The following is a 24,726-nucleotide window of genomic DNA, read 5'->3' on the forward strand; positions in this document are numbered from 1 at the left end:
TTGCCAGGATTTCATCAACTATTTTATTAAAGTTTCTCTTTGAATGTTGGAAATCATTTTTAAAATGTTTTTATTAAAGTTTTTCATTTGTCACAAGTAGATCATATCATCATGTAGTTCAATTATGCAGTTGTATAAATAATTTACACACTTTTAATATACATATGGTCGAAATTTACATTGGCGTTATCAAACAAAAACAGAGAGCAAAAGAAAAAAATACGGCAAAAGTGATAAGCGGTCTAATTACATTGCCGTGACCAGCGTTGTATAGATATACTCCGAGCTGCCCCTTTGTGGCCTGAGGAGGTGGAGTTCACCTTGTGCAGAGCTTCGATCCAGAGTCCTCCCCGTATTTCCATGCCCATTTCCTCCCCCCATCTTTCTCGAGTCTTGTCCAACAGGGTCTTTACCTCTTCTAACAATCGTCTGTATATGCCACCACAAATTATGCTGTCAATGAGAAAGGTTTGCTTGAGAAACCCTTAGTTTGTAATGACAGCAGTTAATGCAAAATCCGGTGCATTGCCCACATATCCTGGAAGTGTTTATATCATCTCCCATGTTATTGATTTACTAAATAAAAGCTGGTGGAGTGGGGGCGGCACGGTGGCGCAGTGGTTAGCACTGCTGCCTACGGCGCTGAGGACTCGGGTTCGATCCCGGCCCCGGGTCACTGTGTGGAGTTTGCACATTCTCCCCGTGTTTGCGTGTGTTTCACCCCCACAACCCAAAGATGTGCAGGTTGGGTGGATTGGCCACGTTAAATTGCCCCTTAATTGGAAAAAAATAATTGGGAACTCTAAATTTATGGGAGAAAAAAAGCTGGTGGTGTATTGTAGTTCACATGGGGTCGGTATACATACACGTTTTACATGCATGTTATGTCTGGATATTATAGATGATGATGGTAGAGGCTCCAGTGTTCTTTCCATTTCGGACCTGACCTGGGAATCTCTCCCAGCCTTACCACCTGCTATTGGCTTGTGTTGGAAGGACTTGTAGATTAATACTCAACCAAAAAGGCAGTGTATTAAATGCATTTTCCTTGCCCATCAGGTCCTCTAGTGGGACTCAAACCCAGAGCTTCTAACCCAGAGGCAGGAACACTATCACAATACCTCTGATTGACTGTAACTGAGTGACTCTGGTAAATACCTTGTGCATTGTGACGTTAGCTGTCTAGTATTTTCTCACAGGGCATGAATCAACTGGGGCAGCCAGCTACAGGGTGCTTAAAGATTCCAAAGTTTGAACTCCAGATGTTTTACTGTATTGCTATCTCATGAGCTTCTCTGATTTCTCTCTTTTGTGTGGAAAAACAGTTGGAGAGTTTAGGACAGGGTGAGCTGGCCTCTCGTCTCACTCTTAATTGCCAGAATTCCTATGTAGAGCCTCACAAGATCAAAGATGTTCCTGTAACCATAATGGATGTAAGTATGTTTTTGATTTTTTTTAAAAATATATCCAGTGATCTGTTCTCCTGACTGGAGAGTTTGAGTCTGAACATGCCTGTCTGCTTGCCTATGCATGACTTGCTTGGGAGGCTTTTAAATGTTCCTTGGCCACAGCACAGGCATTAAAGAATCATTCTGGGATCATGATACATGCTTCAGCAGTGAGACATACTCTCAGCCCCAGAAACAACTTTTAGTAGCATCAGGGGCTTTTGGACCTATGTCCGTAAATTTATTCACGCAAGCTGAAGCCTGTGGACCTGTTAAGGGAGTCCCTCGTGGCAAAGAGCAGCAAGTCATACTCCAGTAGTGAGGGTATTCGAGGCCTGAATCATATTTTTTAACATCTGCTGATACTGCTCTAACACCCCTCGGGATTGAAGGTGACAAACTGATGACTTCAGATGGGTTAATCTCCGACTTTGGACAACCTCCTGAAACACTGGGGACATGAAATTTGTCCCCTGATTGGATCTCTTGGCAGGCCATACTGGGGATGCAGTGGCCAATCCCTTGATCATGGTTTTGACTGTGATCTTTTTGAGGGGAATGACCTTGGGGAATCAGGTGGCTACTGATAGCCTCTGCTGGTTTTGGGCTGTGACCCTACACAATTTATCAGGATTCGGTTGAATGGTTTACCAAATGCCAGTATGGATTTGAGGGACTGGTGTAATGTGGCCCAACAAATTGCAGTATGTGACCACATCGGACCATAGGTGAGATCCGAAAAAGTGCCTGTTCATACAGGCTGAATATTTGCAGGAATCCATGTGTCCAGCCGTTGGATAACGTGCAATTCATAACATTTCCTCAAATATTTACGGGCACATTATCTGGCAGAGTATCTCTTTTTTATTTTGAACATTTTATTACGGTATTTATGATTTTCTAACAGTAATTACAAATGTAAACATAACTCAGTAAATAACACCCCCTCCCGCCCCAGCGAACAACCATACCCAGCCAACATGGCTTACATGCACAGTTCCCCAGTCCCCTCTCCTCCACTTGCTGGTCTCGACTAAACTAAACTATCTCCCTCCCCCGCCTTTTTATATCTGCTTACAGTTTAATTTTCCCCAAAGAAGTCGATAAACGGCTGCCACCTCCGGACGAACCCTAATGTTCATCCTCTTAGGACGAACTTGATTTCCTCAAGCCTGAGAACCCTGCCGTGTCGCTAACCCATACCCCTGATTTTGGGGACGTCCCTCCACGCCAATAAGATCCGTCTCCGGGCCACCAAGGAGGCAAAGGCCAAAACGTCAGCCTCTCCCCCTGGATTCCTGGGTCTTCAGAGATGATCTCTACAGTGACTGGACCTGGATTAGGTCACTGTAGGTGGACCTAATGGAAGGGAAAGGACATGTATCTGCCAATTCCATTTACTAGCACCTTGGCCTCCAGAGTCATAGTTTCACAGCACAAAAGGAGGCCCTTCAGCCCATCGTGTCTGTACCAGCCATCAAGCAACATAGTGAGCGTCCTCTTCTCTAATGAAGACAGATGCAAAGCGCTGACCTGTTCCATCCATAATTGGGCTCAACCTTCCTTTGCTTATCTGTGTTTGTAATGCATTGCATGTATGGGTATTTAATTTTGATATAATGTCAACTGTAGCCCTTGTGCCTCTTGAGTCAGAAGATTTTGGATTCAAATTCCACTCCAGACACTTGAGCACAAAAGCAATGCTGAAATTTAAGTACAGTACTTAAATTCTGTTGGAAATGCTGCCTTTTGGATGAGATGTTAAGTGCCTATAAAAGATCACATCACTATTTCAAGGAAGAATGGAGGAATTATCCCCAGATATCTGGACAATATTTGTTCCTCAATCAAAATTACTAAAACAGATTATCTAAATCATTATCACATTGCTATTTGTGGGTGCTCTGAGTATGCAAATTGGCTGCCTTGTTTTAGAAAAAAAAAGGACTTGCATTTATATTGCACCTTTTATGATATCCTTTAGTCCTGAAGGGTGCTAGATAAATGCAAGCCTTTCTTGTTTTTTGATAATTCAAGCTGCATGTTGTAACTACATGTTCTACTGTCATCTGTTTCAGGTCTTTGACCACAGTGCACTATCTCAAGAAGCCAAAGAAGAAATGTATAAATTATACCCAAATGCAAGGCGGGCACATCTTAAAACTGGTGGCAACTTTCCCTATTTATGTCGCAGTGCTGAGGTTAACCTTTATGTGCAGGTGAAATACCAGAGTTTTTCTTAGCATGCATGTGATTCAAGGGCATATTGTCACAGACAGCTTGGACTTTTTCTTATTCTTCCATGGTATGTGGGTATCGCTGACAGGATCAGCATTTATTATACAACCTTCATTTCCATTGAGATGTTGGTGAGCCGTTGCCTGAGCATTGAGAGAACAGCTGTTTGTTAAGGAAGGAGTTCCAGGATTTTGATCTAGCAATGATGAAACAGCAGCAATATTCAAGTCAATATGATCTTTCATGGGGCTTGGAAATTGGAGGTGATCCCATGTGCCTGCTTGCCTTGTCCTTCTAGGTGTTAGAGGGCATGGGTTTTGAATATTCCGTCATATTCCTGGCTCGTGCCTTGTAGATGATGGAAAGGCTTTGAAGAGCAAGGTGATTGTCACGGAATTTCCAGTCTCTGACCTATTGTAGCCACAGTATTTATGTGGCTAGCCCAGTTAATGTTCTATAGTTGATACTGAGCCCAAGGATATTGTCAGCCCCTTCGATGATGGTAATAACAGAAAGTTTATGGCACAGGGAGGCCACTTGGCTCCTCATGTCTGTGCCTCTGAGAAACTAGCCACACAGTCTAATCCCACTTGCCAGCATTTGATTTATAGCCCTGCCAGTAATGGCATTTCTTCCTCTACTACTCTTTAAGGCAATAGTGTTCCAGACCCCCACAACCCACTAATCTCCCCTCTAATCCTTCCACCAATTAGTTAAAATCTGTATCCCATAGTCACTAACCTCTCCTCTTTACAGAAATAAATTTCCCTTCCCATCCACTGTATCCAGGCCCCTGAATCAAATCTCCCCTCTGCCTCTTCTGTTCCGAGGAGAATAGTCCCAGCCTATCCAAACTTTCTTCATAGCTGCAGTTTTCCAGTCAACATCCTCATCAATTTCCCCTGTACCTTTTCTAATGTAATAATTTCAGGAATGAGTTGAGTCAAGCTGTGGCCTGACATGTTTTATACTGTTCCAGCATAAACTCCCTGCTCTTGTATTCTATACCTCGGCTAATAAAGGAAAGGACGCCATCTGCCTTTTTAACCCTCTTATCAACCTGCCCTGCTCACTCCAGGGATTTGTGGACATTTACAGAATTACAGAATCTTTACAATGCAGAAGGAGGATATTAATCTATCAAGGGCAGCACGGTGGCAGAGTGGCTAACACTGCTGCCTCACAGCGCCAGTGACCCGGGTTCGATTCCCACCTTTAGTAATTGTGGAGTTTGTACGTTTTCCCCATGTCTGCATGGGTTTCCTCCAAGTGCTTCCACGCATCCCACCTTCTGAACGTGTGAAATATGCCAGAAATCTGAATCCTTCTTTCCTACACCATCATTGCAACCATATGTTCATCAGATTTAACCTTCCTAGTTCTATGCTCACTGGTACGTGGCACTGGTAGTAATTTGGAGATTAGTACCTCAGGTCCTGCTTCTTAATGTCTTAACCTAACTCTCCCAAATCTGTAGTATCTCCAAATATCTATGTTGTTTATGCCTTTCTACCTAATCTAACTGTTATCAATGTGCATTGATGTGTACTTCTGGCTGAAGGTGGTTGCAAACATTTCTGCCTGTGACTTCTTCTGATTAATGACAAGTAACATTCACACCACACAATTGCTAAGCAATGACACGGTAGCACAGTGGTTAGCACAGTTGCTTCATAGCTCCAGGGTCCCAGGTTTGATTCCCGGCTTGGGTCACTGTCTGTGCGGAGTCTGCACGTTCTCCCCGTGTCTGTGTGGGTTTCCTCCGGGTGCTCCGGTTTCCTCCCACAGTCCAAAGATCTGCAGGTTAGGTGGATTGGCCATTCTAAATTGCTCTTCGGTTAGGTGGGGTTACTGGGTTATGGGGATAGGATGGAGGTGTAGGCTTAAGTGGGGTGCTCTTTCCAAGAGCCGGTGCAGACTCGATGGGCCGAATGGCCAGACTGGAACTGCACACAATACTCCAGCTGGGGCCTAACCAGTGTTTTATACAGCTCCAACATAACTTCCCTGCTTTTACATTCAATGCCTTGTTAATAAAAGCAAGGATCCCATCAGCCTTCTTAACCACTATAACTGCCTGTCCTAGTAATGTTGACAAGGGGGGAGCCAATGGATCTGGTTTATTTGGACTTTCAGAAGGCTTTTGACAAAGTGCCGCATAAGAGATTAGTGTGTAAAATCAAAGTGCATAGAATTAGGAGTAGTGTATTGAGATGGATAAAAAACTGGTTGGCAGACAGGAAACAAAGAGTAAGAATTTCAAATTGGCAGGCAGTGACTCGTGGGGATCCACAGGGATCAGTGCTAGGACCCCAGCTATTCACAAAAATATATTAATGGTTTAGATGAAGGAACAAAATGTAATATTTCCAAATTAGCAGATAACACCAAGTTGGGTGGGAGGGTGAGCTGTGAGGAGGATGAAGTTGAGTGAGTGGGCAAATGAATGGCAGATGTAGTATAATTTGGATAAATGCGAGGTTATATAGTTTGGTAGCAAAATCGAGAAGGCAGACTATTATCTGAATGGCCATAAATTACGAGAGTGGAATGTGCAATGAGACCTGGGTGTCCTCCTACACCAGTTATTGAAGGTAAGCATGCAGATACAGCATGCAGTAAAGGTGGCAAATTGCATGTTGGCCTTCATAGCAAGTGGATTCGAATACAGCAGGGATATTTTGCTGCAATTATACAGGGCCTTTTTAAGGCCACACCTGGAACATTGTGTGCAGTTTTGATTTCCTTGTCTGCGGAAGGATGTTCTTTTTAAAAAATAATTTTTATTAAGGTTTTCATAAAATATCAATAACAAAATGAAAAAGGAACCCAACAAGGTTAAATACAAAACAGTCTAGAAAAGCAACCCTCCATATCCCCCTCCCCTCTGTACATTAATAAATTAACATTAACACCCCGACTTAACACAACAGGTATGTACACCCCCTCAGACCCTCCGGTGTAAATAACAAAAACAAAAATAAAGTAAACCCCCACCTGAGTTGCTGCTGCCATTGACCAATGTCTACCGTTCTGCCAGGAAGTCTAAGAACGGTTGCCACCGCCTAAAGAACCCTTGTACCGACCCTCTCAAGGCGACTTTCACCCTCTCCAACTTAATAAACCCCGCTATATCGTTGATCCAGGATTCCACGCTTGGGGGCCTCGCATCCTTCCACTGAAGAAGAATCCTTTGCGGGCTACCAGGGGCGCAAAGGCCAGAATACCAACCTCTTTCGCCTCCTGCACTCCCGGCTCCTCTGCGACCCCAAATATTGCGAGCCCCCAGCCAGGTTTGACCCTGGATCCTACCACCCTCGACACCGTCCTCGCTACGCCCTTCCAAAATTCCTCCAGTGCTGGGCACGCCCAGAACATATGGGTGTGATTTGCTGGGCTCCCTGAGCACCTAACACACCTGTCCTCACCCCCCAAAAAATGGCTCATCCTTGTCCCGGTCATGTGTGCCCTGTGCAGCACCTTAAACTGTATGAGGCTGAGCCTCGCACACGATGAGGAAGAATTCACCCTCCCTAGGGCATCTGCCCACGTCCCCTCTTCGATCTCCTCTCCCAACTCCTCCCACTTACCTTTCACCTCCACCACCGAGGCCTCTTCCTCCTCCTGCATCACCTGGTAAGTTTCCAAGATCTTCCCCACTCCCACACCCCCCGAGAGCACCTTGTCCTGTACTGTGTGTGGCAGCAGCCGTGGGAATTCCACCACCTGCTGCCTGGCAGACGCCCTTACCTGTAAGTACCTGAAGGTGTTCCCCGGGGGGGGGGGGGGGGCGTACTTCCCCTCCAGCTCACCCAGGCTCGCGAACTTCCCGTCCACAAACAGGTCCCCCAACCTTCGTATCCCTGCCCTGTGCCACCCCGAAAACCCTCCATCTGTTCTCCCTGGGACGAACCAGTGGTTCCCCCGTATTGAGGCCCACACCGAGGCCCCAACTTCCCCCCTGTGCCGCCTCCACTGCCCCCAGATTTTGAGGGAAGCCGCCACCACCGGGCTCGTGGTATACCTCCTTGGAGGGAACGGCAGCGGCGCCGTTGCCAGCTCCCCCAGACTCGTACCCACACAAGATGCCGTCTTCAGCCTCTTCCATGCAGCCCCCTCCCCCTCCATCACCCACTTGCGCACCATCGTCGTATTGGCGGCCCAGTAGTACCCACAGAGGTTGGGCAGCGCCAGCCCCCCCCTATCTCTACTCTGCTCCAGGAACACCCTTCTCACCCTCGGAGTCCCTCGCGCCCACACAAACCCCATTATACTCCTGTTGACCCGCCTAAAGAAGGCCTTCGAGATAAACACGGGGAGGCACTGAAACAGGAACAAAAACCTTGGGAGCACCGTCATTTTGACTGACTGCACCCTACCCGCCAAGGACAGCGGCAACGCGTCCCACCTCTTGAACTCCTCCTCCATTTGCTCCACCGGCCTTGTGAAATTAAGCCTATGCAGGGCCCCCCAGCTCCTGGCTAGCTGGACCCCCAAATACCTGAAGCTCCTCTCCGCCCTTTTTAGTGGGAGCTCGCCAGTCCCCCTCTCCTGGTCTCCTGGGTGAACCACGAACAGCTCGCTCTTCCCCATGTTGAGCTTGTACCCCGAAAAATCCCCGAATTCCCTAAGGATCCTCATTACCTCCGGCATCCCCCCCACCGGTTCCGCCACATATAGCAGCAAGTCGTTCTCATAGAGCGACACCCTATGCTCCTCCCCACCCCGCACCAACCCCCTCCAGTTCCTCGACTCCCTCAGTGCCATAGCCAGGGGTTCAATCACCAGTGCGAAGAGCAGGGGGAACAGGGGACACCCCTGCCTCGTCCCTCGGTGAACCGAAAGTACTCGGACCTCCTCCTGTTTGTGGCCACACTTGCCATCGGGACCTCAAACAACAGCCTAACCCACCTGACAAACCCCTCCCCAAACCCAAACCTCTTCAGCACCTCCCACAGGTACCCCCACTCTACCATATCGAAGGCTTTCTCAGCGTCCATCGCCACCACTATCTCCGCCTCCCCCTCCCTCGCCGGCATCATGATAACGTTCAAAAACCTCTGCACATTCGCGTTCACCTGCCTCCCCTACACGAACCCCGTCTGGTCTTCGTGGATGACCTGCGGCACACAATCCACAATCCTCGTGGCTAAGACCTTCACCAGCACCGTGGCATCTACATTTAGCAACGAAATTGGTCTGTAAGACCCACACTGCAGAGGATCCTTGTCCCACTTCAGGATCAAGGAGAGCAGTGCCCGGGACATCGTCTGGGGCAAAGCCCCCCTCCCTCCCTTGCCTCATTGAAGGTCCCAACTAGCAACGGGCCCAACAGGTCCATATATTTTGTATAAAATTCGACCGGGAAACCGTCTGGCCCCGGTGCCTTCCCCGCCTGCATGCTTCCTATCCCTTTGGTCAGCTCCTCCAGCCCAATCGGGGCCCCAATCCCACCACCAGTCCCTCCTCCACCTTCGGAAACCTCAATTGGTCCAGGAAGCGGCCCATCCCTCCCTCCTCCCGTGGGGGGTCGGACCAGTACAATTCCTCATAAAAGTCCCTGAAGTTGGTGCCAACCCCACTCCGCACCACACTTCCTCCCCTATCCTTAACTCCCCCGATCTCCCTAGCTGCATCCCGCTTCCGAAGCTGATGTGCCAGCATTCGGCTTGCCTTTTCCCCATACTCGTAAATCGCCCCCTGGGCATTGCTCCACTGCACCTCCGCCTTCTTGGTGGTCACCAGGTCGAATTCGGCCTGGAGGCTGCGCCTCTTCCTCAACAATCCTTCCTCGGGCACCTCTGCATACCTCCTGTCTACCATCAGCCTCTCCCTCTCCCCCCCGCTCCCTCCTCTCCTTGTTGGCCCTAATGGAGATCAGCTCTCCCCTAACCACCGCCTTCAGCGCCTCCCATACCATCCCCACTAGGACCTCCCCGTTATCGTTGGCCTCCAGGTACCTCTCTATACTTCCTCGGATTCGCTCGCTCTCCTCCTCGTCCGCCAACAGCCCCACCTCCAAGTGCCACAACGGGCGCTGGTCCCTCTCGTCCCCCAGCTCTAAGTCCACCCAATGCGGGGCGTGGTCCGAAATGGCTATCGCCGAATACTCTGTATCCTCTACTCTCGCTGTCAGCGCCGTGCTGAAAATTAAAAAAAAGTCGATTCGGGAATAAGCCTTCTCGACATGTGAGAAGAATGAAAATTCCCTAGCCCCCGGCCTTGTAAATCTCCAAGGGTCCACCCCTCCCATCTGGTCCATAAACCCCCTCCGCACTCTAGCCGTCGCCGGGACCTACCCGTCCTGGACCTGGAGCGATCCAGTGCCGGATCCAGCACCGTGTTAAAGTCTCTCCCCCCCCCCCACTCGCTCCAGCTCCCCCTTGACCATAGCAGCAGCAACTTGATCCCACCCCCCCCCCGAACTAGGACCCATCCTAGCTGTTTTACCCCCCCCCCCCCATTGCACTTCCGCAAGTCAGCTGACTCCTGCTGACCCCGGCCACTACCACCCCTCCTTCGACTCCTCCCATTGTGTGACACACCCTCCTCTTCCGTTCCCTATCCACAGGCTCTACCCCTTCCATCCTAAGCGCGGGAAATAACCCTCACTTCCCCGCCCCCTCCAGTCTTCAGCGCGGGAAAAAGCCGCACTTTCCACCTACCCGGCCCCGCCACCTCTGACGCAGCTCCTTTTACAGGCCCAGTCCCCTCACCCCCGACTCGGGGCTCCCCCTCCCCGCGGGGCCCCATCTGACCGCCAGCCATCCACCCCTGTTCCATTTGCTTACCCCCTTCCAAGAGCCCCCCCGACCAACCCAACCAAAACAGTGCCCAACCCGCCCTAACCACCCTCACCGACCAGAAAGAGAAAAACACAAAGAAAAAGAAACCAAGAGCAAAGGACGCCCCCTCAAAAAGTAACATATCAACCGCAGTCCCCAAATGCCCATCCCGACCCTCAATCTGTGTCCAACTTCTCGACCTGAACAAAGGCCCACGCCTCCTCCGGAGACTCAAAATAATGGTGCCGGTCCTTGTAGGTGACCCTCAGTCGCGCCGGCTGCAACATGCCAAACTTCACCCCCTTCCTGTGCAGCACCGCCTTTGCTCGATTGTACCCGGCCCTCCTCTTCGTCACCTCCGCACTCCAGTCCTGGTATATTCGAACCTCCACGTTCTCCCACCTGCTGCTGCTCCTCTTCTTGGCCCACCTGAGCGCTCACGCCCGATCAGCGAACCGATGAAACCGCACCAGCACCGCCCGCGGAGGCTCGTTAGCCTTGGGCCTCCTCGCCAGCACTCTATGGGCCCCTTCCAGCTCCAGGGGCCCCTGGAAGGACCCCGCTCCCATCAGCGAGTTCAACATGGTGACCACATAGGCCCCCACGTCCAGCCCCTCAGGGAGGCCCAGAATCCGCAGATTCTTCCGCCTCGACCGGTTCTCCATCTCCTCGAACCACCATTTCTTTTGGAGCGCCTCGCGCGCCTCCACCTTTACCACCAGGCCTAAGATCTCATCCTCGTTGTTGGAGATCTTTTGCCGGGCCTCGCGGATCGTCACCCCCTGGGCCGTCTGTGTCTCCAGCAGCTTATCAATAGAAGCCTTCATCGGCTCAAGCAGGTCCGCTTTAATCTCTCTGAAGCAGCGCTGGATACCCTCCTGTTGCTCCTGCGCCCACTGCATCCACGCTGCCTGGTTTCTGCCCGCCGCCATTTTGTTCTTCTTCCCTCGCACCTTCTTCGGGTCCACCACCACCTTTTTAGTTGCCCCGCTCCTGGTAAAAGCCATATACTATCGGGGAATTGTTGTAATCTCCTTCCCACACCAGGAAACATTGAAAAAGTGTCGTTAGGGGCCCTGAAAAAAGCCCAAATGTCCGTTTTTGTGGGAGCCGCCGAATGTGCGACTTAGCTCCGCATAGCCGCAACCGTAAGTCTGCGGAAGGATGTTCTTGCTCTATAGGGAGTGCAGCGAAGGTTTACCAGACTGATTGCTGGGATGGTGGGACTAACCTATGAGGAGAGATTGAATCATTTAGGATTGTATTCCCTGGAGTTCAGAAGAATGAGGAGGGATATCATAGAAACCTATAAAATTCTAACAGGACTAAACAGCGTAGCTGCAGCATAGATTTTCCTGATGGTGAGTGTGCGCAGAACCAGGGGTCACAGTCTGAGGATACAGAGGTGAGGAGAAATTTCTTTACCCAGAGAGTGGTTGGCCTATCGAATTCGTACCACAATAAGTAATTGAGGCTAAAACATTATATGTTTTCAAGAAGCCGTTAGATTTAGCACTTCGGGCAAAGGGGACCAAAGGATATGTAGGGGAAGCGGGATTTGGCTATTGGGTTGGATGGTCAACCATGAGCATAATGTATGGCAGAGCAGGCTCAAAGAGCTGAATGGCCTTGTGCTCTTATTTCCTATGTTTCCTACTGACTTTAGAGATCTGTGAACATGCACACCAAGATCCCCTTGATCCTCTGTACTTCCTAGGGTCTGACCATTGGTTGTATATTCCCTTGCCTTGCTAGTCCTCCCAAAATGCATTACCTCACACTTTTCATGGTTAAATTCTATTTGCCACTCTTCTGCCCACCTAACAAGCCCCTCTGTATCATCTATATCTAAGGCCGTGCTCCTCACTACTTACCACACCATTAATTCTTGTGTCATCCGCAAACTTACTTATCAAGCCTCCTTGCATTGACATCCAGATCATTAATGTACACTAATGATCCAGCACTAATCCCTGCGGAACACCACTGGACAAAGGCTTCCAGTCACAAAATGGGCAGCACGGTGGCACAGTGGGTTAGCACTGCTGCCTCAGCTCCAGGGGTCTGGGTTCAATTCTGATCTCAGGTGGCTGTGTTGAGTTTGCACTTCCTCCCTGTGTCTGCGTGGGTTTCCTCCGGGTGCTCCGGTTTCCTCTCTGTCTAAAGATGTTCAGGTTAGGTGGACTGACCATGCTAAATTGCCTTTGGTGTCCAAAAGGTTTGGTGGGGATACGGGGTTATTGGGATGGGGTGGAGGTGTGGGCTTAAGTAGGGTGCTCTTTCCAAGGGCTGGTGCAGACTCGAAATTCTATGAAAAGCAATCATCACCCTCGTAACACAAGACAGTTTTGGATGCAGTTTGTCAAATTGCCCTGGATACCATGGGCTCTTACCTTCTTCATCAGCTAGAGAGAGTGTAGGCATGTGCCCATGACGTTAAATGGCATTGCCATTCTAAATGTTCCACCAACAGTATCCTGTGGCGGATACCATTGACAAAAATCTTAACTGGACCACTAATACTCTGGTTGCAAGAGGCTTGGCAAACTGGTGGCTGAATCATGTTCTATTGCCCAAAGTCCACAATCAACAAGGTGAAAGTCAGGAGTGAGGTGGAATAATGAGTACGTCTCATGAAGCTCAACATCAACCAGGATGAATTTATTTGGCACTCCATCCACCAGCTTAAACATTCGCTAAACATTAAACATGACTGCACATCATGGTTGCAGTGTGCGCCAATGTTCCGTCTGATTTTTCTTTGTGCACTGCCTGTTTATTCAGTTGCGCAGCTGCGTTTGTTGGTTATGGGCAGCGCGTTTATTGCAACCCATAGTATGTTTGAAATTGATGCATGACAGTGCACTTAGCTTGCAGAATGTACCACCTACACGATGCATTGCACTAACTTGCCACAACTGTGGAGAGCCACAGCATCTTCCAAACCCACAATCTCTACCTCCTGAAAGGACAAAGGCAGTGTATGGAAGCACTGCCGCAGACAAGTTTCCCTCCGTCACAAACAATCCTGACTTGGACCAATGTCACTGTTCCTTCATAGCTGGAACAAAATCCTGGAACTCTCTCCCAAACAGCATTGTTGAGAGTATCTTCACCATATGACTGCAGCGATCAAGAACACAGTTCATCATCAGCTTGTCAGGGAGAAGGGATGGGAAATGAATGTCAATGAAATGAAAATCGCTTATTGTCACAAGTAGGCTTCAATGAAGTTACTGTGAAAAGCCCCTAGTCGCCACATTCCGGCGCCTGTTTGGGGAGGCTGTTCCGGGAATTGAACCGTGTTGCTGGCCTGCCTTGGTCTGCATTCAAAGCCAGCGATTTAGCCCTGTGCTAAACAGCCCCTATCCTATATCCTATGGATATGGATACCCATATCCTATGAATGAATGAATAATAAATGCTAAAATGGCACTGGTACAGTGTTCTTGCTAAATAGATCATATTCCTCCCCAAACTATATCTTAGACTGTTAGAATTTCTGGAATTGAGGTTTAAAAAAGCAAACTGGAATTGTTTTGACGCTTTTGATACATATGTAGGGCTTTGCTATCTCCCCTCTGTCACATTGTTTTAGTAATCCCATTTGTGAGAATCTGGGATTTAATTTTCTTTTGATATCCAATGCTTCATGTATTGGAGTGCTGCGGCATTGTGTTTATTGAATCGCTAACCCGTTCCCTCAACAAATGAATCATCACTAAAGCCTTTCCACCATCTACAAGACCCAAGTCAGGAGTGTGATGGAATACTCTTCAGTTGCCTGGATGAGTGCAGCTTAAACAACATTTAACAGTCTGCTGTGGATTTCTACTTCATCCATTGACAATCTGTCCCACTATTCAATTTCCAATAATAAAAGGTTGCCTATATTTCCTATTTAATGGGTAATTTCAGAATTTACAGCTGTTTAAATGGGAAGCCATATTATACTAATCATACTAATGTTCTAAGTTTTTTGCTTATTGCTTTGTGGAGTGCTGCAGTAGCTTGGATCAAGAAGGACATGATGTATCAAAAGGTTTAACCCATCTGTTTTATTTCCAGATCCACCTGCGACAGTTCCATGGTACACGGTATGCTGCAATTGACCCAGCAATGGTGAGTGCCGAAGAGCTTGAGATACACAAATCCAGGGTAGAAAATGGGAATGAAGAAGATCTGTGACTTATTCCTTCGAAGAATGGAGTGAATTTCCGCACAAAGGCATTGAACTGTGAACTCTGCTTGGGTTTTTTTAAGTGTCAGCAGTGCCTTTTTAAAAAAAAAAAAAAAAAATTTCCTTCTAACAGAAAAAGTGAGATGGCTCTCTGATTATTTTGGTGCTTCTAATGGGCGAAGTCCTCCGGAACCTCAGTCTAAAACTGTCCACAATCTGTTGTCTAATTAGAGGTGTGGAATCCAAGCCATAGGTAAAAATAACTGATTCTGTAAGTACAAAGTCTCCTTGCATCTGCCCCTTATGTCAGTTCTATTTTGTTCAAGCCCATTTTATTTTAATTCACTCTATCGGTTAAGCATTTCAGATGCATCTTGCCTGTGGTCCTATCACGTCACGGTTCCTTGATCCTGAAATATATTTTTGTTGGATACCTAAATGGGGCCTTTGTTTTGATTTTGTGCCTGAGATTTACTGCAAATATTTTAGTTACTTATTGAAATCGTTGCCATAATTTGTTTTGAAGTTCATATATATCTGTTAAAATAAATGGACACATTGTAAGGTTGTTAATTTGCAGTTTTAATTGTTTGTAATTGCTGCAAATATAAAGCCGCATTTGAAAATTTGCAGTGTTTTAACATTGATTACTTACTGGGTTATGATTTAAAGTGTAATACTCTGTTATGTGAACATGTTGTTGAACATATTTAGTTAAAAACGGCAGTGTGTCAAATGTTTCATTGGGAGACAATAACTTGCTGAATGTCAAGATTACACTCTGACATGTTAATGCTATCGATGTGTTTTACTGCATTCTGTGAATGAAGTGCATATCTCACCTGCAATGAATAGAATTCAAAACCTCTTTTAAAAGTGTCTTTGGGGCTGAGCTCCTATTATTAGAAGCTTTTGCATTATGCTGGCTAATAAATTACTTTGATTGTTTAAATATGGAATGTTGTACTATTTGTTCATGGTAAAACAGCATCATTTGACAGCATCTAGTTCGTCTTCTCTCCACATTTACTACCCAACTAACCAGCATTTTGTTTTTATTTAATTTATATATGTTTGAAGATTTGGATTACTTTCCATTCTTAAGTGAGCAATGTACATCAGGGACCTTTATCTCACTATGCTGGGTTTGGACTTACAATAATATTACAAGAATATTAAACTTAAATTCAGCTAATTAATAGATTTGAGGGGAGAAATGTCTATCTACCGTAGAATTAGCAACTTGAATGTAAGGACTTGTAAATGGTGGCTCCAACATGAATTTGAAATGAATGAAAATTGCTTATTGTCACAAGTAGGCTTCAAATGAAGTTACTGTGAAAAGCTCCTAGTCGCCACATTCCGCCGCCTGTTCAGGGAGGCTGGTTCGGGGATTGAACTGTGCTGCTGGCATGCCTTGGTCTGCTTTAAAAGCCTGCTCTTTAGCCCTATGCTAAACCAGCCCCTAATTTGATTTTGATTTTGGATTTGAACAATGAGTGAAAAACCAATGTTGGTTCTGAATGCTGGGGATCCAGGAAGGATACAGTGGCCTTCAATAGGTGCAGTGCAGATTTACCAGAATGATGCCTGGGCTGTACGGATTAAATTATGCGGATAAGATATATGGAATTAGTTTGTACTCTCTGAAGTGAAGGTTGAGGGATAATGTCATCAAGGTCTTTAAAAAGATGAAAGGATTCAATATAGCATATAGACATTTCTCCCTTAAACCTATTTAATTACTTTTATTAAGTTCAGTATTCTTGCTGGTAATTGGAGTATGTCACTGACGATCTTAAATGGAATTGAATGCTATTATGATCAATATTTCCCAGATCATCTTTTGCTATGACATTACTACTTGATCCTGTTTCATTATATAATACTAAATCTAAGATAGTTTTATCCCTGGATGGCCTGATGACTCTGCCTCTTCCTTGAGCAGAGGCCCGAACATTTCCTGTCCACCCCTGTGCTCCTCCGCCTAGATGAACTAACTTGTTCACTCATTCAAAAATTTATCCTTTAACCTGTCTCACTTCCCGCAATAAAAGGTCTGGCTTTGGGTACCCACATGGGTCCCAGTTATGCCTGTCTTTTTGTGGAGTATGTGGAACATTCCTTGTTCTAGTCCTGTTTAGGCCCCCTCTCCACTACATTGATGACTGTATTGGTGCCATTTAAGCTTCTGTTTGGATCTGGAAAGCATCGATTTTGCTTTCTATTCCCACCTCTGTCTCACTATTATCTCCATCACTAGCACTTCCCTTACCTGACCTTTCTGTCTCAATTTCTGGTGATAGACTGACTACCAATATTGAGTCCAAAGTGCACTAACTCCCACAGCTTCTCAACCCCGCTTTCTGCAAGGACTCTGACCCATCCTCCCAATTTCTCCGCCTCCTTCACATCTGTTCCAACAATGCTGCCTTTCAAAACTTCAGACATCTTCCGTTTTTCTGGATTGATGGTTTCCCCACCACTGTGCTTGACAGGATGCAAAACCATGCCCGACTCATCTCCTGCACCCCTGCCTCACCCTTTCCCCTCCATCCTAGAACCAATATAGGGTTCCCCCATGTCCTCACTTTTCACCCCACCAGCCTCCTCATTCAAAGGTTCATCCTCCACCATTTCTGCCAACTCCAGCATGGCACCACCACCAAACCCACCCCCTCCACAATCCGTATTATGTAGGGACACCCTATTCACTCCTCCATCACTCCCAACCCCTTATCCACTTCCCATGGCACATTCCCATGCAACCCTCACAACGTGCAACACTTGTCCCTTTACCTCCCCACTGTCCAAGGCCCCAAACGCTCCTTTCAGGTGAAGCAGTGTTTCACTTGCACTTCGTTCAATTTTGTCTATTATATTCTCTGCTCCCAAGTGTAGACTGTGTGGCTGCTTTGCAGAAACCTTCGCTCAGGTCCACAAGCATCTTCTTGTCACTTGCCATTTGAATGCAATATCTTGCTCTCATGTCCACATGTCAGTCCACATGACTGCTGCAATGATTCAGTGGAGCACCCCTTCACCCCCACTCCACATCGGCCCATCTGCCACTTGTTCTTAAGTTTAGCTTTCACTGAGCACTGAGCTTTGTTCTGCTATTAACACATTCTGCTATCTTACATTTATGCCGCTCTCAGCACCTTCTTTAGTCTTTAACGCCACCATTAACACCCCTTTTGTCTTCTGCCCATAGCATGTTTGGCAAGTCTCTCCTAGCTCCCACCTATCCGTTACCTTCTATTTTGCTCCACCTTCTCCACCCCCTCTCAAACAGTATAAAATGTGCCACATTTCTCCCTGTCCTTACCTGTGAAAACAGTAAGAAGTCTTGCAACACCAGGTTAAAGTCCAACAGGTTTGTTTCGAATCACTAGCTTTTGGAGCGCAGCTCCTTCCTCAGGTGAATGAAGAGGTGGGTTCCAGAAACACATATATAGACAAAGTCAATGATGTAAGATACTTTGAATATGAGTCTTTGCAGGTAATTAAGTCTTTACAGGTTCAGACGGAGCGACTGGAGAGGGGGATAATCACAGGTTAAAGAGGTGTGAATTGTCTCAAGCCAGGGCAGTTGGTAGGATTTCGCAAGCCCAGGCCAGATGGTGGGGTGAATGTAATGCAACATGAATCCAAGGTCCCGGTTGAGGCCCTACTCGTGTGCGGAACTTGGCTATCAGTTTCTACTCGCTGATTCTGCGTTGTCGCGGGTCCTGAAGGCCGCCTTGGAGAACGCTTACCCGGAGATCAGAGGCTGAATGCCCTTGACTGCTGAAGTGTTCCCCGACTGGAAGGGAACATTCCTGTCTGGCGATTATCGCGCGATGTCCGTTCATCCGTTGTCGCAGTGTCTGCATGGTCTCGCCAATGTACCACGCCTCGGGACATCCTTTCCTGCAGTGTATGAGGTAGATAACGTTGGCCGAGTCGTACGAGTATGTACCGCATACCTGGTGGGTGGTCTTGCGTGTCATGGTGGTACCCATGTCGATGATCTGGCACGTCTTGCAGAGGTTGCCATGGCAGGGTTGTGTGGTGTCGTGGTCACCGTTCTGAAGACTGGGTAGTTTGCTGCAAACAATGGTCTGTTTGAGGTTGCGCGGTTGTTTCAAGGCAAGTAGTGGGGGTGTGGGGATGGCCTTGGCAAGATGTTCATCTTCATCGATGACGTGTTTAAGGCTGCGAAGAAGATGTTGTAGTTTCTTTGCTCCAGGGAAGTACTGAACGACGAAGGGCTCTCTGTCGTTTGTGTCCTGTGTTTGTCTTCTGAGGAGGTCGGTGCGTTTTTTTGCTGTGGCACGTTGGAACTGTTGATCGATGTGTCGAGCGCCATATCCCATTCGTACGAGGGCATCTTTCAGTATCTGTAGATGTCTGTTATGTTCCTCCTCGCCCGAGCAGATCCTGTGTATACGGAGAGCTTTTCCATAGGGGATGACTTCTTTAATGTGTTTAAGGTGGAAGCTGGAGAATTGGAGCATCGTGAGGTTGTCTGGGGGCTTGCCATAAAGCGAAGTGCTGAGGTGACTGTCCTTGATGGAGATGAGTGTGTCCTGTGAAGAAGTCATAAAGACTCAAAAATATGAACCTGTTTTTTTCTCCGCAGATGCTGCAAGACTTGCTAATTTTCCCCAGCATTTTCTGTGTTTATTTCAGATTTCCAACATCTGCAGTATTTTGTGTATTTTTTTTTAAGATAAATTTTAGGGTATCCAATTATTTATTTCCAATTAAGGAAGGTAGGATGTGGGAGACCAGCTAGGAATGAATTGGAATAATCACACATGCAGGAATGAGGATTTCAACAGCAGATGAATTGAGGCTCGGGTGAGCCACTGGAAACTGAGCAAGTGGCGTAAATTGCTTCATCATCTAGAAATTGACCATGTGTCTATGTCATTTAATCGAACATAACACAGAAACTGCCCCTGTAACAATTCAGAGTTAGAAACTATTGTCTGATTAAGAAACCACTGCTCAGTCTGGCCAGTCATTAAACATCCAATGTATACTGATGTTGGGGATTCAAAGAATATTCTAAGCTGAATAAAGTGATCGTATAGAATCAATAGTCAAAGGAGAAACTGAGCAGCTAAGAACAAAGGGACTGAGTCTTCAGCAAATCGCAGAACAACACAACTACTGTGAGATGTACATGAACACAGTTCAGGAACATAGAATCCCTACCGTGCAGAAGGAGGCCATTCAGCCCATCAGATCTACACCTACCCTCTGAAAGAGCACTCCACCCAAACTCCTTCCCCGCCCAATCTTGATAACCCCTTAACCTAACCTACTGTAGGAATCTATAATTTATGGGATCTTAACCTGTCGAACTACGCCAAGTTTGGGGGAAGCTTAGTTGATGAATCAAGTCCTGGCGCAATACGACAAGTTGTAAGATTTGTAATATTTGTAGACTATGTCAAGTTGTTCGATTCCTTGTATTATTCGACTGTGTATAGTTGAAGGAATTTATATTATCTCTGCTATTCGGTTATCAGTAGCACTTTGCGAATACTGGGACTCAGCAGAAATTTGCAGTATAAACTTCTCAGGTGCCAAAAGGAATTGTTTTATTTGTAGTCGCTTGATTACAATTTGAAAGTCATTTAAAAGGCAATTCGTAGACAATTCGAAGCTTTCAGAGAATTACAGACATTATCTTTCTTTGCTTAGGCAGACAGCTCGAAAGTAACTTTTAAAAGGTCAAAGTCTGGCAATGAAACATGAAGAGAGAGAGAAAGCTAATCTTCAGCTAAACTCAAACTCAAAGTCAAAAGTGGACTAACATCACTGACACAGACTGGTAGACTGACAGAAACCCCAAAAGACATCTCTAAAATGGAGACTAGAATCAAAGGCAAAACTAAAATGGCGGGCGGAAACTTTTCAGTTATACACTTTCATATCTGTCTTAAGTCATCTAATTACACCCCAATATAATCCTAATTGGTTTGGGTTAGACTCAAACACATTTGATTTGATGGCAAGCCGTCCATCTTCTATGTGCAACATCAGCTTTTTAATTGTTTCATGTCTACATGTTATGGAATGTGATATTTTGATAATCTTTTAGCTGGCTTGGCTAATGTAACAATTGAGACTTCATATCGAGAATATATATATGATTCAATGCTCTTACAAACTGCATTGGACTCTTGCCACCTAGTTGCCATGGAACTCAGTCCTTGGCCTTGACAATTAGCACAAGCAATGTCAAACTGTCTTGCAACTGTGCTGCTATAATCTTATAATGGAATTTTATGCTGTTTCATGTATCATATTGAAGTCCTGAATTTATGTGTGCTAAAATTCTCATTTTTAAAAATGAGTACTTAAACAGCTATCTTTTACCTATACTAGTTGTATTTGAAATACCTGGCTTCTACAGTCGGCCCTTTGATAAATCGAAAAATTGAGATATATCAGGAAAGATTAAAATACATCATTAATGCGATAGGATCGGTAAAAGCGCAAAGAATCATTGCAGTTTTAAACAATAAAATTGACACTTAAAATACAACAGGCATTTCAAAATAATTATTATAATTAATAAATTAATCAAATTTGACCCTACTGATTCAGTATTAATAAATTATACAATGTTAATAATACAGTCAAAATAATTATTATAATTAATGAATTCATCACATTTGATCCTACTGATTCAGTATTAATAAATTATACAATATGTTAATAATAGTCAAATATTTGATTGATCAGTAATATTTCAATAATAGTATTTCAGCTCAAGTTCATCAATTACAGGTACCGTTGGGTTAGTTTGAATCATTCTGATAGTTGGTCCCCTGCGTTTAGCGAATAGTTTTTTTTATGCACTTAGCACATTGGTATGTTATGTAAATGGTGAATACAGCTACACAGGTGAATGAGATTATTCTTATTGTGGACATTCCAGTGTGTCCAAGCCACCCACAAATTTTATCCGAGAGAGATAAATTGGGGTGGATCAAGTTTTTTGATTTCGTTTTGGATATGTAATGCCAAGTCTTTAACTTCTTTCGAGTTATCAGGAATGAAAGTGCAACACTCTGCACCAATCAGGGCGCAGGTGCCACCTTTTTCAGCTAGCACATAGTCAAGTGCCATTCGATTTTGTAATACCACGGTTCTAATTGCTCGCATTTCGTCAGAAATTCTATCTAGGGCAGTGGTGGTGTAATCTGCTACGTTTTGTATGATGGTTGTTATTTTATTCAATTTATTCTCCATCCTCATTTCCTGATAGAAAGGAATCATTCTATCAAAAATTGCATCTTTTAAGAAAATGGAACGTTTATTCCTTCGAGCAACTGCTTCTGAAGCATGAGGAAGATTAATCACATGACGAATGACCGGTACAATGTATCCTAAATAGCAAGATCCTGACCAGGATGTTGGGAGCCAGGGATATGCTTTATTACCACAAATAAAATAAGTTCCATTATAAGCAGAATATAAGTAAATATTTTCGAAGAACCATCGGTCTTCGAATGTTTTATTATTTTTGAGATTAGGTATACCTGTTATCTTTGAGGACCGCAGAACTCTTTGTAAGAGATCGTTTGTACATTTATAAGCTGTGTTAACATCTACATAATTAGTACAAATACTATTACCCATTTGTATCCCTTTAGGGTTCTTACTCATGAAGCAAATTGATCCGTTTTGTTTACTATTAGTTGGGAGGTAAAGATGTTGAGGTTTTTGGTTAGGGTTATATTTAAGTTGGTGCCATCCTAAAAAGGTATTTAGTGGATAACCTGCAGATTTCCATAGTTTAATATATTTTTGGATGCGAATCTGGAACCTTCCTTTTTCACATGAATATGCTCCAGAACGGATCACCACAGAGTGAGGGACACTTTGATAGATGTACCATTCTGCCGTTTCTGAAGCATTAAAGGGAATAGTTAGAAAGGGAATACCCTCCCCTGAGTTAGTAGGGGTTGCAATGCATACCCAACAATTGGAAATATTAAAGTTTTTAGCATATATCGTAGATGTGTAAAGGAATGTGTTCTTATTCAGTTCTGGTACAACGTTCACAAAGCCAATCAAATAACTGAAAATTAAAATTGCGGCAAACATTTTACTTGTATGCGCGCTTCACGTGTGATGCGTGAATCCAACTTTTCTTTCCCTTTAACTTCACAGCGGATTGGGTGGTGAGAAGGATTACGAAAGGACCTTCCCACTTTGATCCTAAGGGTTCCTTTTGCAGCTTTTTAACGTACACTTCTTCACCAGGCACCAGGTCATGCCCACCTTCTGGAGGATCTCCCCACGCAGCTAACACCTGTTGAGAAGCAGAGCTAACAGCATTTGTTAGATCTTGACAGTAAGACAACAAAGCATCACTCATTAAATGACAGTCTGCTTTCCGCAAGTCAATAGTTCCTGGCAGAGACATTGGTCTGCCTGTGATGATTTCAAATGGACTCAGGCCTGTTGTTCTGTTTGGTGTAGCTCTAATACTACATAACACTATTGGCAAAGCTTGGACCCAATTCATGCCTTCCTGGCTGTATTTAGACAGTCTTTCTTTCAAAGTTCAATTCATACGTTCCACTTGTCCTGATGATTGTGGATGATAAGGACAGTGTAAATTCCAGTTAATGTTTAGTAGTTTACAGACTTCCTTACAAACAGCACCTGTGAAGTGGGATCCATTGTCTGAGTCAATGCTAGCTGGAACTCCCCATCTAGGGATAAAGTCTTTGCATAGCACTTTGGCTGTATGGGCAGCTGTCCCTCTTCTAGCTGGAGCAGCTTCCATCCATCTGGAGAATTTATCCACTATTACAAGGACGTCATTGTACTTTTGACATTTAGGAAGGCTGATGTAATCTACCTGTATATCCTGGAATGGACCTGCAGGAGCTCTTAATTGAGGCATTGATGTTATGGGTCCCAAGTTATTCTTTTGACAGGTTACACAGCGGTTTGCTAACAATTGTGCATGTTTTTTGAATCCTTTACCACACCAACTTCTATGAAATCGATCCATCATTTGTTGAGGTGATATGTGTCCCCATGAATGAATTTGTTGAGCTAAAAAAGGCATTAGCGATTGTGGTGCGACTGGTTTACAAGTTTGAACTTCTCTCCAAATTTCATCATTATACGGTTGAATACCTGATTCTAACCATGTCCATTTTTCTTCCTTTGTACAATCATTCTGCATTTCACGTAAATCATGTAATAAGGTAGTTACTCCCAATTTGTAAATGTGACTGGATTCCTGATGCCACTGAGAGGCACAAAGGGAGGCAGCTTCCCTTGCTGCTTGGTCCGCAAGAGCATTTCCTCGAGTCCCCATGAGTATGGGCTTTGCATTTTAGAACTGATACTTCTTTTGGTAAGACCATAGCTTCTAGAAGATCTTGTACTTCCTGTCCATTTCGGATAGGTGTACCTGCCGTTGTGAAAAATCCTCTTTTTCTCCACAGATGGCCAAAATCATGTGCTACTCCAAAACCATATCTGGAGTCAGTATAGATGTTAGCAGTTTTATCTCTTGCCACATGACATGCTTCTGTTAGTGCCTTTAATTCGGCCTGCTGAGCTGATGTACCTGGGGGCAAGCTTCCTTCAGCTAATACTTCGTATGGGCTTGTTACTGCCCACCCAGCTTTTCTGATACCCTTGTCAATAAAAGAGGAACCATCAGTGAATAGGATTAAATCTGGGTTCTGTAGTGGCTCTTCTTCCACTAAGCGTACTTCTTCCATTTCCTCTATTATTTTCACACAGTCATGCCCTTCTCCCTCCCCTCCCTTTTGTTCCTCGGGAAGCGGGAGCAAGGATGATGGGTTTATAGGACTAGCTTTGTGAAAATATAGGTTGGGAGCTTCCAGTACTGCTGTCCATCTAGTCCATCTAGCTGATGTAACTTGTGGCACTCTGTTCATGGATAGTAGAGAATGGACTGAGTGTGGACATTTAATGATTAATTTTTGGTCTAGAACAAGGCCTGATGTCATCATTACAGCTCGACATGTGGCTTCCATGGCTCGTAAACAACTGCCAAATGCCAGTGCCACATTGTCAA

At 45.4% G+C, this 24,726-nt stretch overlaps 1 protein-coding gene across 2 annotated transcripts in view; it reads left to right on the forward strand.

Annotated features, from left to right (window-relative positions):
• spg21 (SPG21 abhydrolase domain containing, maspardin) overlaps positions 1–15,603 on the forward strand; it is a 102,340-nt gene extending 86,737 nt beyond the window's left edge. For both annotated transcript variants that reach the window (XM_072468826.1, XM_072468827.1), the window contains exons 8-10: positions 1,326–1,433; positions 3,527–3,667; positions 14,540–15,603. In XM_072468826.1, the coding sequence (XP_072324927.1) occupies positions 1,326–1,433; positions 3,527–3,667; positions 14,540–14,659 (369 nt within the window). In that variant the 3' untranslated portion in view covers positions 14,660–15,603. The remainder of the gene's footprint in view (positions 1–1,325; positions 1,434–3,526; positions 3,668–14,539) is intronic.
• The last annotated feature ends 9,123 nt before the right edge of the window (positions 15,604–24,726 follow it).

Source organism: Scyliorhinus torazame, chromosome 12 (genome assembly GCF_047496885.1).
Source record: "Scyliorhinus torazame isolate Kashiwa2021f chromosome 12, sScyTor2.1, whole genome shotgun sequence".
NCBI classification, from domain to species: Eukaryota; Metazoa; Chordata; class Chondrichthyes; order Carcharhiniformes; family Scyliorhinidae; genus Scyliorhinus; species Scyliorhinus torazame.